Below are 15,022 nucleotides of genomic sequence, written 5' to 3' on the forward strand. Positions count from 1 at the left end.
AGCATGGCTCGTATAAACCCATAGCTTACATCGTAGATTATAGTTATGGTCTCCATGTCATGCTGGATAAGTCCAGTGTACCCCACCTTCGACGCCTCATGTATCATTGGCCACCGGGCGTAGCACCTTTGCCGTGGCCGATTTGGTACTGTGGAATCTTGATGAACACTCCTGCAGGTCGAGACTATTCGATCTATGCAGCAAATCGCAGCGCACGACTAGCCGCGCCTGACTTGCCTGCGCTGCCCGTCGGAGCACCGGAAACAAAAAAAAGAAAGGTGAGTACTGAGCGCAACGTACTATTTGGGCAAGAATGATGCAGTCAGTCAGTCCCCTCGCAAGATCCCAATTCTTGGGCTTTCCCTCTGCTGTGTTGCTGGTTCGATCAAATATTAACCCCAGCAACGAACCGGTGGTTCGACCGAACCAGACTCTTTGATCGACTTTTTTCACAAAGAGAGGCACGAACGGCTGGAGAGGCGAATTCTCTTTCTTTCTGGAAGGTCCATTGTTCCCCATTCTGGGCCTAAACCAGCGCCAAAACTAAGCCGAACCACAGGTGAACAAAAGGCATTGCAAGCAAGCAATTGAACCTTACTGGGCCGGAGGTTTGGCGCGCAGGGTTTGATTATCCACGGAACCACCCACCAATTTGACCTCTCGAACAGCCCAGACCTTTTGTTCTGCGAGATCAAGTGGAGCTTAAAAGCGCTGAGGGAGGCACCAGAGAGGAGGATAGTACGGTACGATTTATGGCATAGAGCAAAAAGAGGAGAGAGAAAAAAAGAGAAAGGGAGCAAAGAGAGATCATCCCCCCTTCCAATAACGTTACTAGTTGACTAGTGACTCGATTGTGACTGTTGCCTCTTTCCTATGCTTTCCTCCTTCGGTCCCGTCCGTCGTCTGCCCTTTTCTTTCCTTCCTCCCCGGGCCTCGTCTTCTTCCTCCTCTTTCCCCTCTTTCTTTTCTCCTCCATTCCTCCTTGGGGGTTATTTGCCGTTCCTTTCTCGTACTTTGATTCTTACATCCTCGATCAGAGAATCCTGGATCCCCTTCCTTCCCTTTCCCTCCTTTCCTGCCTTCATACCTCGAAAGGCTTCTTAATTCTATTCTCTTCCGTGGCGCGTCCTGGTTGTCCGCCCGGAACTTCTCTGTACATCTCGGTGCTGCTGCGTTGAAGTCGTCGGCTCCCCCTTGAGTCGTGCAGTCCATCCTTTCCGAATATCCTATTTGCCATCCGATCAACTGTTTTCTTCCTTTCTGCTGTGCACGAATTATTCTGGAAGAAATACACAAAACCTTTCGATCGGAAACCTCTACTGATTCGATCTCATTTCGGAATTTCAAGAGCGCTTCAGTCGTATCTGACAACGGACATTCCGGCAATCGATCTTCCATTCCTTCTTGGTCTCCGCCACCCCGCGATCATCCACTACACATTCTCGCTCTATTCCACGCAAAGCGACCGGCACTTTTGCAAACGAATTGAGTACTTGAAGGAAAGCGTCTAAAAATAGGTGACAACGTCCACGGCAAAATCCATATCTTCTTATCAAGGAAGCAAACGACACACAAACAAATAGGCCGACTGTTCCAGTTGGATAGATCGGCCCTTATCAGCACCGATTGATCATCCGTCTGTTGTTCGTATAGATCCCGAATACCACCACCATGTCGACTCTCACCAGGGCCTTCACGAAGCGCAGCAAGCGCCCTGAGGTTTCCGCGCCGATGCCTTACCGTGAGGGACATTCTAAGTTCAGTGCAGGCACTATCAACCGAGGCAAAATCTCTGCGCCCGTTGAGTTATTGTCGACCACAAACATGCTGGCCTACAATGCTCCGGACCTTCATTCTGCGTCCTCCTCTTCAACATCTTCAATTCAGTGGCCCGATGATTCAGATGTCTCCTTTACACAGCGAAGCTTTGGATCGCCTGTCACAACGCCGGGTGAATCCCCCGTTGATGCCGATCCCGCCCCTCTACCCACTTACTTTCCCAAGCGCTCAGCGACTGTTAGCAGCCACACCACTCCTCGTTCCTCAACATCCACTGCGTCTTCAGCGGAGGCACCTCTAGTACCCAAGCGCGCTCTGTCTCATACGAAGCGCTCGCATCAAGAGCTAGCCCGCAAACGATCTGTGTCTCGACTGTCACCACCTCCCTTGAACTCGACACGCAGCACCTCCGCTGTTCGTCAAGGTTCTGAGGCTTATCACATGGAACCTCACCCTTTTAGCAAAGAACTTGAGCAGGTGAACGAGGTCGTCGAGGAGTTCGGTGGTACGCGCGTGCTCGATGAGGAAGAACTGATCTTGCGAGACAAAGGGTTGAGGAAGTTCACTGTTGATGAGTATCTGGTTGAGATTGAAGACTTCTATGGGAGCGTGTTCGATGATCGGCTAGGACCAATAGCCTCTGGCACCTGGCTCTAAGCAGCTGGCGCTCCTTTCCATTCCTTTACGTTTTCCGATGGCCACTGTCCAGTGAGATGGCATTTTTCTTCTGGGTACTGGATTATCCCTTTCTTTTAATCAGGTGCTAGCCTGTGTCATGACCCACTCGTATTCACTCTTTTAATGTCTTGTCATATATTTGCCGTTTTGAACCTTCATCTGCTATATACCACGGGAGGATTGTGATTGTCTGTGTCCCATGTTTGTTTCTCCTTGGTCTGTTGTGTATTGTGGCTGTCATGTGAAACATTGCATATCTGTCTGATAGAGATGTCAATCTGTGCTAAAGCGAATGCGACCATGGTATCTATCTCTGCTTATTTCTGCCAATAGTGGTTTGCTTTTTGCTAGTGAATACTTGCCCATTCCCAATGCAATAAGTTTTCATGTTCCGTGCAGAAAGCGTCGAGATGTAGATCAGATTGAGGCCGAAAGTGGAGCGAAGAGACAGATTCCAACCGGAAACATACATACGGATTATGCCCCGAAGTCCCAAGTAGGCAAGGCCTCAGGCGCGAGGGTCACGCGCTAGTCACGGGGTAGCGGCCTCAGGCTCCACATCCGCCCCACACCCAAAAAATTTCATGCTGTGTTTCTTCTACGTCTTCTCCGCCTTGCGTTCAAGTTCCTATCTTCCCTCTCCTCTTCCAGCCGTTCTCCCCTCTGCTGAAGTCTACCTGCGCCCATCTCCCACGTTCTCCCCTTGTCCTGGCGCTGTGTGTGTCTTTTCATGGATATATCAAGGTGCTTATTTCCTTGATTATTACTGTGTCCATCCCCTGTAGCAACGTCCGAGGCTCACTGAGCGACTTGCCTCAGCCGTGTCGTGTGCATCGCGTTTATCATCCACCGTCTGACCTGTCGACAGCTCTCGTCTGTCATCTCCCCCACGCTGAGCAGGCCCTTCTTTCATTCGTCCTGAATGGAATCCGGTTACTGTTCCAATACCCTTGCATTCATCCTTCCATAGAAATATCAGTTCGGTCATGGTCGGATCCATTGCCACCGCCTCGCGCAGGCCGTTGACCAATCCTTCTAAGATGCTAGCCAAAGCGTCCCCCGTGCCCATTCTGAAAACACCCAAACGAGAGAACTCAGTGATCGGCATAAAGCGCAGGATGGAAGACGACGATCTCTCTCTGTCACCCTCTTCGTCGCTAACCTCCGAGGCCGAATTTAACCCCAGTCCTCGCAAGCGAGCTAGGGTCAAGTTCGAACCGGAGGTGGAGATGCGCGAACTTTCATACTATGAGAGAGCGCCCGAGCGGGAGTCAAAACCAGAAAAGAGTGCCTCGGTGGTCCGAGAGGAGGTGCGCCGGGCCATCCAACGGCATGTCTCTGGCACCGACAGTGAGGCGTATGACCGGATCAAGGAGCTCTTCTCGGTGGACCCTCGGCGCCCGGATGAGGACCACATTCTTCTATCTGATGTACCTACACCCACATCCTTGAGATATCATCTGATGGGTCTCTCGTCAAACGTTGCCGCGCTAGATCGCAGTTGCAACGGGCTAGTCCAGGCTGTGCTGAATAGTGTGTGGCTTGGTCGCGACGAGTCCTATATCAAGCTGTATATACGCTTCCTTGGTAATCTTGCTGCCGCCCAGGGCATTTATCTGGGACCAGTGCTCAAGATGCTGGTTAATTACATGGGCGAGCTTCCCAAGGACACTGGCAAGGTGCCGGGTTACGTCCCTGTGCCAGGGTCGGAGATCTACATGCGAGTCCATATGGCCCTACGCTATGTCATGCAGTTAATCCCGTCTGGCAGTGGATCGTTATCCCCAATCTTGTCCGTGCATTTCCCCTTCGATACGGATTCTGCCAAGGCCAATATTGCCTACACGAGCAACTTGCTCAAGATCAGCAGCTATACACCGGAGCTGCAAGCAGACATTCTAGCTCTGATCACAGAGAAAGTCGTCAAGATTGACGTTCAGATCCAGGTTGATTTGGAAGAAATCGAGGACGAAGTAGGCGAAGACGTTTTGCGCGGCGTCTCGCCAGAGGCTATCATGGCCGACGAGGAGGAGGACGATGACGATGACGACGCTTCCGTCCTGAGCGATGAGTCTGTAGACGACGACTCTCAGCGTATTAAGACCGTTCGCGACAACATCCTTAAGCTGGACGGCATGATCGATTTGTTATTCGAATACTACGCACCGGCGTTCGCATCCGGCTCCTTTCAGGATAAGGAGAATGCCCTCGAGCTCTTGTTGAGCCACTTTCAAACCATTATTCTTCCCAACCACCGCTCCCGCCACACTCAGTTTCTCCTTTTCCACTACTCCCAAACATCTCCCGAGCTCGCGGAACGCTTCGCTTCCACCTGTATTCACACTATGACCAACCGGAGGCAACCGGCCATCTTGCGGCAATCAGCTGTCGCCTATCTGGCTAGTCTTGTCGCGCGTGGCGCCCATATCTCTGGCGAGATGGCGCGAGATGTGTTCGACCTGCTAGGTGCGGAATTGACCAGCTTCCGTAACGAATTCGAGGACACGTGCCGGGGACCCGACCCCCGACGGTACGGCCTCTTCTACTCGATATCCCAGGCATTGCTCTATATTTTCTGTTTCCGCTGGCGGGACCTGACCACGGCGGCAGTTGAAGGCGACACGCCAGAGCAAGTTGAAGAACTGGAACCGGAAGACATTCTATTCCCGCCCTCGGTCAAGGAGGTGCTTCGTCAAACTATCTACTCAAAGCTCAACCCGCTCAAAGTGTGCTCGCCCGCAATCGTGACACAGTTCGCCCGGATGTCTCAACACTTCAACCTGATGTATGTGTACAGCATCCTGGAGACAAACAAGCGCGTTCGGATTTCGACCTATCGCAGTTTGTCTGCATTGGCGGACCCGCGCTTCCACCAAGTGGAGCGTGAGATCCGCGCAGGAGATGACATCGGTTATCAAGCGGACTCTTACTTCCCCTTCGATCCATACCAACTCCCTCGCAGTCGTCGCTGGCTGGAGGGTGACTACGTCGAGTGGCGGGGTATTCCGGGGTTGGATAATGAAGAGGATGACGAGGACGACAGTGAGGCAGATGACGATGAGGATGTGTCCGACGACGACTTGAGCGTTGGGACCGAGACTGATGACGATATGTAATGGATGAACAAAAGTGTTTTCTGGTGAAGGACCGAAGAAAAGCAAAAGCGCTGATCTGTGTTTCTTGTGCTTGGCGAGCCCAATACCCTTTTTTTTTCTCTTAGATCTTCTCGTTTCGATTTTGGTTGTCCTTTTCTTTCATTCTTGCGTTCTAGCCAGCTGCTTTTGCGAACTGATGTCATTCGATGCATAGGGGGTACCTGACCATGTCGGCTATGCGCTTTGTCGATTTTCTGTCCTGTTATGGGTGGGGGTGATGAAGCCGAATATATGATGTGAGATTGATTTTGGTATGAAACAAGTTCATCTACATAGACAATTAGATGATATCTTCAAGTCTACCTGACGTCTTCCCCCAATTGTTCTTCTAGTCTCATATTGTCGCTGCAGAAACCAGTTCGCCTGCAGGACAGGGCTCCGTCAACATTGCCCCAGGCTGTATAGACCTTTTTGTGAAAACTGATTACGAATTGCCCGGTTAGCTCAATGGTCAGAGCGTCCGACTTTTAATCGGAAGGTTGCGAGTTCGACCCTCGCATCGGGCGGTTTTTCTTTTTGTTTTGCTTTTTCCTTGCTTGCGTGCACTACAGGGTATGTTCTTGTAGATCTTCGCGGATATGTAGACATCTCCCGGTAGGAGATTCCTTGATGTAACAGTAATGGGGATGGGGGGAAATAAATACAAGCATGCTCTACCGAAGGAATCAAGTAAGAATGGATGGATTGTATCCTGGGTGGAGGCGGTGGGAAGAATAGAACAGAAATGCCCGCTTGAATAATTGTGTTCGTACTGCTGCTGTATGAAGAATTAGACGAGTTGCCATCATTTGACAGCCTATTTTGTGGGTATTCTTATACTATAATCGGCCACCTATCCTGTGACAAGTAGAGTAGTTCCGCCCCAAGTTGCTACCCCACCTCCTTATGTCGATATCAGATTCGATGTAGCAAGGTTCTATGCGAATTTCTTTCAGCTGGGCCGGAATGGGTCACTCTTATGCCTGGCGAAAGGAAGGTCTGGCTGGCTGGGCTGCATTGCTGTCTATATTGGTGATACTGTGCAGTATGTCTGTCCTATTCATAAGAGTGGCATTATCGGGCTTTTGGTAAATCTGAAGAAAAAGTAGGAAATGAGTAGACTAGAATAAAAGAGGGAGAGGCAGAAGGAAAGAGGTCTGGTGCAAGGGCATTTGATTCTCCAATGAGTGCGCAGCGCCAGTTCGAATTACCACTATCTACGTATGCATGGTATAGTACTTAGTACTTGACAGGTATCCCAACCAACGCCCCGTTGGCACAATTGGTCAGCGCGTGAGACTTTTAATCTCAAGGTTGTGAGTTCGAGCCTCACACGGGGCGCAATTTCCTTTTTGACCCTTTTGGACTTTGTGTCCTTTTGCCGCCCCTGCGTTAGGCTTACCATATGTTTTCTAATGGGCGGCGTTTTCTCCAACCAGGCCCGGTTGGCACAATTGGTCAGCGCGTGAGACTTTTATGACATCTCCCGTTTGGGAGTCATAATAGTGATCTCAAGGTTACGAGTTCGAGCCTCGTATCGGGCGAGGTTATCCCTTTTCTTTTTCTCCTTTTTGAACCGTCTTCTTGAGGCCAATGTTCCGTGGCGGACTTGATGATTTGATGTAAGGGCTTTTTTTTTTATCTTTCCTTTTATTGGCCCACCCCCCCCCCCTTCTACCGCAATTATCTCGCGACTAGACGAGATGTTTGTGGAATATTCATGAGCTCGATGCGCCAGACTGATCTACGGTACGTACCCTACTAGCCCTGCCGCGGATATATTCTGCGATCTATACTTCTGCTTTGTTATTCGACTAGGCGAATGCAAGGTATGTCAATTCACATTGAATTTGACTGCCTCCTACGAGATAAAGCTGGTCGGAATAAATAGCAGTCCCCACCACGTGTCAAACTTGCCTAACACACAATGGCACGACGATAGGACATGCATGTTTTATATGCATCCAAAAATCAGGAACACAAGCACGCGGTAGTCGAGTAGAGAGTGATTCTGCAGACATGATGAACCATGACCCAGGTACAGACCACGAGCCCGGCTGCACCTTAGTGATAAGCCTCAGACCATCGACAAAGGACCCGTCAGTTTCACACAATGACTGATTGGTGACTGGCAAGTGTGCTGCAGTGAGTGCTGGATGGCTGTCAAGTAGTGTTTATGATGTGAAGTTGATCAATGGGACTTCACAAGCAAACAAGTCTTCGAAGGGCATTTAGGATGGTCTCTGGGCGCTGTGCGGAGTGAAGAGCCATGCTTTGTGAGCTGTAGCCGCGGAAGATACGCCGTACGCTCCTTTAAAGAGGTCTGTCTTGTGCACGAATCTCAGGATATTGATCTCAAAAACAGCCCTCGAAACAGAAGTGGTTGGTTCATTATGCGTGTTAGATACCTGGCAGTTGTGCTGTCGATCATAAGCTCTATAGTTTCCACGAATCCGTTCCTCATCATGAACAGCTGATGGAGACCGAGGTAGTAGCCAACCGTGCCAGACTGGATCTCCTAGTTAGCCTTGCGCAGCTGTTTTCATCGATCTCAATGAGTCCGTAGGTTGAACAAGGCAGTTTAACGTAAGTGGAATTGTTGTTCGCTAGATTATCCTTGATTCCCCGTAATGTTCTGTCTCACCCTTCTCAGCGGAAACGGTCCTGGGCTGAGTGGCAGGCAGCAAATTCTCTTGCTATAAGGTTATATATAGTCAGCGTAGAGTTCGAGGTGTGATTTGACGATAGAGATAGGATAGCCACATTTAGCTCGCATCGTTGAGTGTTGTGATGACGCGTGAGGCGTTACTCTAAATGTCAGAAGACAGCGGACCGCAAGTTGGGAGGTTGACTTGAGGCATGAAGCGCTTTACCCTTCACCTTCCTCTTGAAGATTGAGGTTGGCCAAGGTGTTCTGGAGCCTCTCGAAGTACTGTCCCGAGCGTTCTCTCTCCAAGAGGTAGATGTTCCGGCCAGTCAGACCTCTCAGAGCATGGCCATTGTCTGCCGATGTGTACGTATACGATAGCATAAAGTCAATATCTCCAGGTTGAAAGCTTCCGGACGTGAAGAGATCAGAAACGAGAGCTTTGATGGCATGAAAAAAAGATTCGGTGGCTTATGACTTCTGTCACTACACCACGCCCCTGAACTACGAGATGTAGTTGTCGTTCTGCTCTTGATCTCGTGGGGGTGGGGGGAAGGGTTCGAATATCGCGGAATAAATAGGCAGATGAAAGGAGGCAATTCGAGTAGTCAGACTTGGATGAAATGCAAAAGCGTTGACGCTTGACACCGATGGTAAATGGAGGTGAGAGGGCAAGGAGGAAGGCAGGAGGGAAGAGAGGGTGGGAGAGGGGAGCAAGGCACTAAGTTAATGAGTGGTACACTTCCAGGTGCTTATACGACCCCTCCTAGAATATTCAAATGTCGCATCGACACTCCCGTTGGCGGTGGATAGAACAGCACAGTTCAGGTCTGCTGCCTTACTGAGTGCTCATATGCCTACAAACAGGCACTTGAGGTCGATGGAGTTCCCAGGGCCCGCGCTAAGCTTCGGATCACCCCAGTTTTGATCGCACTCGACTCGGGTACATGACCCGCCCAGCTAGAATTACTGGTCATGGGTATAGACGTCAAGAATATCGAGTCTTCTGGGCTGACATTGTATGGGAGGTAGATCGGTACTGTTTTAAGCATATTTCGCGGGTCACTACGTGGGCTAACAGGAATATATATATCCGAGCTACGGGACTATTTTCCGCATGTTCCTGAATCTTCCATAGCGATATCATTCATATGCAAGAACCCTGTATATCATGCCTGTCCACTGCATCGCAGCAATACAAACATGTAAAAAGCAGCGAGCATACATATATACACATAACAATGCCCACGAAGTAATGACGCCGGTTCCAACCATCGCAAATCACAGATGCTTCCCACCAAGAAGAATAAACCGCTTCAAGAATAGACAAACCCGCTCATCGCTAGAAAAGAAACAAGAAATAGGTCTTACACTCAGCTGCTGTGTATGCGCATGCGTGTAAGTATACGGATACAGCCCATCTTTCTTTTGGGTTGCTCTACTCTTCTTTTGTTTCTTACGATTCAAAGATACGCTTCATGGCGGCACAAGCCTCCTGATAGAGGATATCCACCCGATCCTGATCCCGGAATGGATTAGGCGATTTGTCCCATCCGTGCTGGACCTTCTCGATCATCATGGCGCGCACGTGCTTCTGGATCTTCTGCAGGCGGCGCACGAACACCTGACCCTCCTTGAGCAGCATGTCCCATTCGCAGATGTAGAGGAAGATGTCGTGCGGCAACGCGTCACCGAGGATCTCGTCTGAGGCGAGCACGGGCGAGGCGTAGGGCGAGCGGCGGTCGGCGTGGTCGGGGAGGTAAGATTCATCGAAGAGATCGGTGAAGAAGGCCGGGAGGGTCTTGCTGGGCATGAGGCTCATGGCGCGACGGTGATCTCGGGACTGCTCGAAGTCGAGGATGGGGTACCAACAGAAGAGGGCGACGATGTTGAGCTCATTGGAAGGGGATTGGACGAGATGTTGGGAGGAGTCGGTGTGAATCACATGCGACAACGTGGAGTTGTTGGAGTTCTGTTGGCTCAGCAGGCCCCGGAGACGGAGCGGAACGGTCACCGCCAAGTTGCCGCCAGCCGAGAAGCCGCTGAGGGCGATCCGGGAGACATCTAGACTCAGCTCCGTGGCGTGGGCGGCGAGATACTGCAGTGCGCGCACCCCGTCGTCCACGGCCGCGGGAAACGGATGTTCGGGGGCTCGGCGATAGCCCACGCTCACAACGACGGCACCGACTTCCGACAAGATGCATTGCGCCCAGCGGCTGTCGTCGGTGGCGTGGCCGAGGGTGAACCCGCCGCCGTGGAAGTTGACGACAACCGGAAGCCGGCGGCCTTCTTTTTTAGCGACTTGGTAGTCCTTTGGGCAGTAGAAATGAAGATGGATCCGCGCGGAATGCGAATCGGATTCAAAGGAGGGAAAGGAACGGCGAAAGGTTGGTCGAGAGGGACGTGGGGGTAGGACATCGTGGATAAACATGCCAATGCGCATGAGGAACCGCCAGAAGATGGCCTGGACATACAACCACCAGCGGGACGAGTGAGCCATGCTTGATTGGGTAGGTGACGATTCAAGCATGCACGGGAAGAATAAGGTTATGTTATGGGGAAGAGGAGGGATCCAGTATATCCCCAGCGAGAAACTGGATGAGAGGTAGAGAGTGACGGAGAGAGAGAGAGAGAATGAGAATGGAGGATGTGGTGAGATGGGAAGGATGGAATGGTGATCAGTTGATGCCAAGCATGGGGCGTCTAATGCAGGAATGGCAGCGGGAAAGTACAGTACAATAATAATAGTACTTTACAGTATACGGAGTATCCGTAGATTGATAGACAAGCATTCAAGGAGTGAAGTAATGCGACGAAGACGAAGCCAAAGGGCAAAAGAGCAAAACGACCACGAGGAAGAAACCTAAAGTCTTGGATCACATCATAGTTTTCAAAGATTCCGGTTTTGACAAGGGATATTGTTGTTGCTTAGGGCTGAAAGGCTAGAGAATGAGAGAGAAAAAGGAAAGAAATCGCCGTTCCGACACTCTTTCATCATTCTCACATGACATCATGGCTTGCCGCCGGCCTCGGTCTCTGCGGTTTCCAGCAACTTTTCCCACGCAACACAGTTAACACTGATCTTCCATTCGTGGCTTGTGCTCCCTCTTTTTTTTTCTTGTCTTTTGCTTATTTTCTCTTCTGCTACTACGTATAGCTTTCTTGCTTGTTTGCTTGAATCCTGCTCCACCCGTGGTTCCCTTCGAATTGGACTTACTTGAGGATTAATAAACCTAGTAAGCATCTGGACCCTGGTTGGGCCCGATTTGTTTCCTCTTCGTATTAAAACGCTCACTGCATCCTCCCCTCCCCTCTTTCGTTCGCCCAGCCCCTCCTTCTGCTTAATTCTCTAAGTCTTATTAAGTACCTCTAGTTAATTATCTTCCTTCTCTTACCCTTTCCCTCCTCCTTCTCCTCCTCCTGTTCGTCTTACTTAACTCCCTCTTCCCATCACCACTTCCATAACACTAATACCCCTCCTCTCCTCTCCTCCCATTTGGGAGAACCACCCCTCACCATGTCAATCAAACGTGCTCTTTCGAAGATCAAAACATCCAGAACGTCCACCGGGGAGGATGGCCACAGTAGCCCCTCCGTGTCTCTCTCCCCGCGTCGCAGCATCTTCAGCAACATCCTGCGCGATCGCGACTATGTTTCCTCCTCCGATGATGTCTCGGACGATTCCTCTGCTACCGGGGGAATGAGCAAAAACCAACAGAAGCGCCTGGCCCGGAAACAGCGCAAGGAAAGTTCGCGCCTCAGTGAGGATCGTCACTCAGAGGATTCGGACATGCGTCACAAGGAGGAGATTGCTACTGCCGCCCGCGAAGAGACCGCCGAGATGAAGGCTCGATATGGCGAATTACCCCTCATGCAATCTCGAACCCGTACTCATGAGCTACGTACTAATTTCGTGGACATTTCTACCTCTCTGGTTGGCCAGGAAGTCTACTTCACGGCCCGCCTGCACATCATCCGTCGCATGAGCGCCAAGTTGGTCTTCTTGGTCTTTCGCCAGCAATTATTCACCTTCCAGGGCGTTCTGCATGATGAACCAGGCGTGGTTTCCCTAGCAATGGTTCATTGGGCCGAACATCTTCGCTTGGGCAGCATTGTTCGGGTTCGGGGCGTTGTTCAGGCGCCGCAGGTCCCCGTCTTGGGCTGCACCATTCATGATGTTGAAGTTGCTATCAAGGAGCTGCATCTCGTTGTCCGTCGCGAGGAGCCCGTTCCCTTCAGTGTTTACGAGGCTGAAATCCAGACTGCCGAGGAAGAACGTGTTGAGGGGCGACGCAGTCGCATTCCCGATAGAACTCGTCTCGTTAACCGTCTGCTTGACTTGCGTACTCCCACCTCTCAATCCATTTTCCGCATCCAGTCCGCCATCGGAAACCTCTTCCGCACTGCCCTTGACGAACAGAACTTCATTGAGATTCACACCCCCAAGTTGCAAGGTTCCGCCACGGAGTCCGGCGCTAGTGTATTTCATGTGCAATACTTCGGTCGGGATGCTTTCTTGGCTCAGAGTCCGCAATTGGCTAAGCAAATGGCCATTGCGGCTGACTTCGGTCGAGTCTATGAGATCGGTGCCGTCTTCCGTGCGGAGAACTCGAACACTCACCGCCACCTGACTGAATACACGGGCCTGGATATTGAGATGGCCATTGAGGAGCACTACCATGAGATGCTCGAGGTGTTGGACACGGTCATCAAGAGCATTTTGGAAGGTGTCTACCGCCGCTTCCGGCGCGAAGTCGACACCATCAAGCACCAATTTCCCTCTGAAGATGTTGTCTGGCTGGAGAAGACCCCAATCCTCCGATTCTCTGACGGCATCAAGATGCTGAACGACTCGGGCTGGCGGGACGAAGATGGTAACCCATTGCCCGAGGACGAGGATCTGAGTACCCGCGACGAGATTCGCTTGGGAGAGCTCGTGAAGGAGAAGTACGGCACTGATTACTACATCCTTGACAAGTTCCCCGTCAATGCTCGTCCTTTCTACACCATGCCTGATCCCGAGGACAGCCGCTTTACCAACTCCTTCGATATCTTCATCCGTGGCCAGGAAATCGTCTCCGGTGGTCAGCGTATCCACGACCCACACATGCTGGAGGAGAATATGAAGCGCGTGGGCATTCAGCCAGACACTATGGAGGAATACATGGAAGGTTTCCGCTGGGGAGCCCCCCCCCACGCGGGTGCTGGTGTCGGTCTTGAGCGCTTGCTGATGCTCCTGCTGAAACTGGGCAACATCCGCTTGGCTTCCCTCTTCCATCGTGATCCCCGTAGCTTCCCCGCGAAGCCCCCCGTGATGCAATTGCGTCATCCCGAATCGTCCACCATTGAACCTCCGTGGGTGCGCGACAAGAAGGCCAGTGTGGCGGAGAATGAAAGCGAGCTGCAACCCATCGAGCACCTTATCGCCAACTACGGTGACGCTACCTCCACTTCTTGGGGCGACGAACGTTTCAAGATCTGGCGTGACATGGGTACCGGAGCCGCCATTGCCTACGTCGTAAGCACGAGCAACTATGTGGTAATCCCCGGCAATCCCCTCTGTGACACCCGGCAATACCGTCAAGTGATCATCCAATTCCTGCAGTGGCTGCGGCGCGAGACCAAGTACAAGCCTGTCTGGCTTCTATGCTCAGCTGAGGTTGAAGATGTGCTTGGTGAACGTCTCGGCTGGCGCACTTTGTCCTGCATTGCCGAGGAGCGTGTTGATCCCACGCGCAACATGGCCGCCACGGATGGCGAGATTGCCCGCAAGATTCGCCGGGCAGAGAACGAAGAGGTCAAGGTGGTGGCCCTCAAGAACGGAGAAATGGTGTCGGATGAGGTGCGCGAGAAGATTGACCAGCGCATTCAAGACTGGCTAAACAACCGCAAGGGCACCCAGGTGCACTTGTCAGAGATTCGTCCTTGGCGCGATCCTGAACACCGCTGGTATTTCTATGCTGTCGACAAGTCTGGCACTATCTGCGCCTTCGTGGCACTGGCCACCCTGGCGCCTGTGCACGGCATGCAGATCAAGTATAGCTTTGATTTCCCGGGCGCACCCAACGGAGTCATCGAGTATATTGTCACCCAGGCGATCCAGACGGCGGCTGCTGCCGGTGTCAAGTCTCTGACTTTCGGTGCTGGCGCAATGTCCACGCTCACACCAGGACACAACTTGAAGGGTCCCAAGATCAAGATGTTGCAGCACACCTACGACACGATCGCCAAGCAATTCGGCTTGGTCCGCAAGAGCGAGTTCCGAGCCAAGCTGGGTGCCACGGACGACCCGCTCTACATCGCCTATCCCCCGCATGGCATGGGCACCAAGGGTATGCGGGCCGTGCTTCATTTCTTTGAAGATTAGAGTTTCTCTAGAGAAAAGCTATCTTTACTAAAAGGTACAAGCAAATGTACCGATTAGAGGATGCTTTGCTTTTCCTTACTGCCTTCGAAGATGGTTTGTCAGTCATGGGTTGTTGTTACTGCTGCTGCTGCCGCCTTTACACTATTCCCCCTTCTGTTTTGGTACTTGTTTGCTCGATCTACCCCCTGATGCCGTCTTTCGTTTCGATCTAGCCGATGATACATAATTGTGTTGTGATAATAGACGCTCACATGCCATGATTGAATGATCTTAATGTTATTATGTTTGCCTAGTGCTTGCTGCCCATAACCATGAATGTAATTCCAAGCCTTTTCCCAATACACGTCCAATTATACTATACATTTCCCAAGTCACGCAGTTGACGCTATCGTACTGAATCATAATCGATATATTTAC

The 15,022-nt window shown here is 51.4% G+C and overlaps 4 protein-coding genes and 3 non-coding genes across 7 annotated transcripts; 6 read left to right on the forward strand and 1 right to left on the reverse strand.

The window, feature by feature from the left end:
• Positions 1-1,671: 1,671 nt before the first annotated feature.
• On the forward strand, positions 1,672-2,436 carry ASPACDRAFT_27398 (uncharacterized protein; the record flags this gene model as incomplete). The annotated part of the gene is made up of 1 exon (XM_020199490.1): positions 1,672-2,436. The coding sequence occupies one exon, from the start codon at positions 1,672-1,674 to the stop codon at positions 2,434-2,436; it is 765 nt and encodes a 254-aa protein (XP_020057455.1).
• Positions 2,437-3,149: 713 nt separating this feature from the next.
• Positions 3,150-5,929, forward strand: ASPACDRAFT_117936 (rDNA-binding RNA polymerase I transcriptional factor). Its single transcript, XM_020196108.1, has one exon. The coding sequence runs from the start codon at positions 3,444-3,446 to the stop codon at positions 5,571-5,573; it is 2,130 nt and encodes a 709-aa protein (XP_020057456.1). The 5' UTR covers positions 3,150-3,443; the 3' UTR covers positions 5,574-5,929.
• A 116-nt stretch (positions 5,930-6,045) lies between these two features.
• Positions 6,046-6,118, forward strand: ASPACDRAFT_t130. Its single transcript has one exon. It is a non-coding gene; the product is annotated as a tRNA-Lys (tRNA).
• Positions 6,119-6,858: 740 nt separating this feature from the next.
• Positions 6,859-6,932, forward strand: ASPACDRAFT_t131. The gene has a single exon. It is a non-coding gene; the product is annotated as a tRNA-Lys (tRNA).
• A 98-nt stretch (positions 6,933-7,030) lies between these two features.
• On the forward strand, positions 7,031-7,135 carry ASPACDRAFT_t132. Its single transcript has one exon. It is a non-coding gene; the product is annotated as a tRNA-Lys (tRNA).
• A 2,196-nt stretch (positions 7,136-9,331) lies between these two features.
• On the reverse strand, positions 9,332-11,206 carry ASPACDRAFT_117938 (alpha/beta hydrolase). The gene has a single exon (XM_020196109.1). The coding sequence runs from the start codon at positions 10,736-10,738 to the stop codon at positions 9,695-9,697; it is 1,044 nt and encodes a 347-aa protein (XP_020057457.1). The 5' UTR covers positions 10,739-11,206; the 3' UTR covers positions 9,332-9,694.
• Positions 11,207-11,331: 125 nt separating this feature from the next.
• On the forward strand, positions 11,332-14,894 carry erdS (aspartyl-tRNA synthetase, cytoplasmic). Its single transcript, XM_020196110.1, has one exon. It carries the CDS (start codon positions 11,756-11,758, stop codon positions 14,603-14,605), a length of 2,850 nt encoding a protein of 949 aa, XP_020057458.1. The 5' UTR covers positions 11,332-11,755; the 3' UTR covers positions 14,606-14,894.
• Positions 14,895-15,022: the final 128 nt, after the last annotated feature.

Source organism: Aspergillus aculeatus (assembly GCF_001890905.1).
Source record: "Aspergillus aculeatus ATCC 16872 unplaced genomic scaffold ASPACscaffold_6, whole genome shotgun sequence".
Classification (NCBI taxonomy): Eukaryota; Fungi; Ascomycota; class Eurotiomycetes; order Eurotiales; family Aspergillaceae; genus Aspergillus; species Aspergillus aculeatus.

Bases quoted from the DNA above. Each gene is read 5' to 3' on its own strand.
- erdS (XM_020196110.1), top strand. From the start codon at position 11,756: ATGTCAATCAAACGTGCTCTTTCGAAGATCAAAACATCCAGAACGTCC.
- ASPACDRAFT_117936 (XM_020196108.1), top strand. From the start codon at position 3,444: ATGGTCGGATCCATTGCCACCGCCTCGCGCAGGCCGTTGACCAATCCT.
- ASPACDRAFT_117938 (XM_020196109.1), bottom strand. From the start codon at position 10,738: ATGGCTCACTCGTCCCGCTGGTGGTTGTATGTCCAGGCCATCTTCTGG.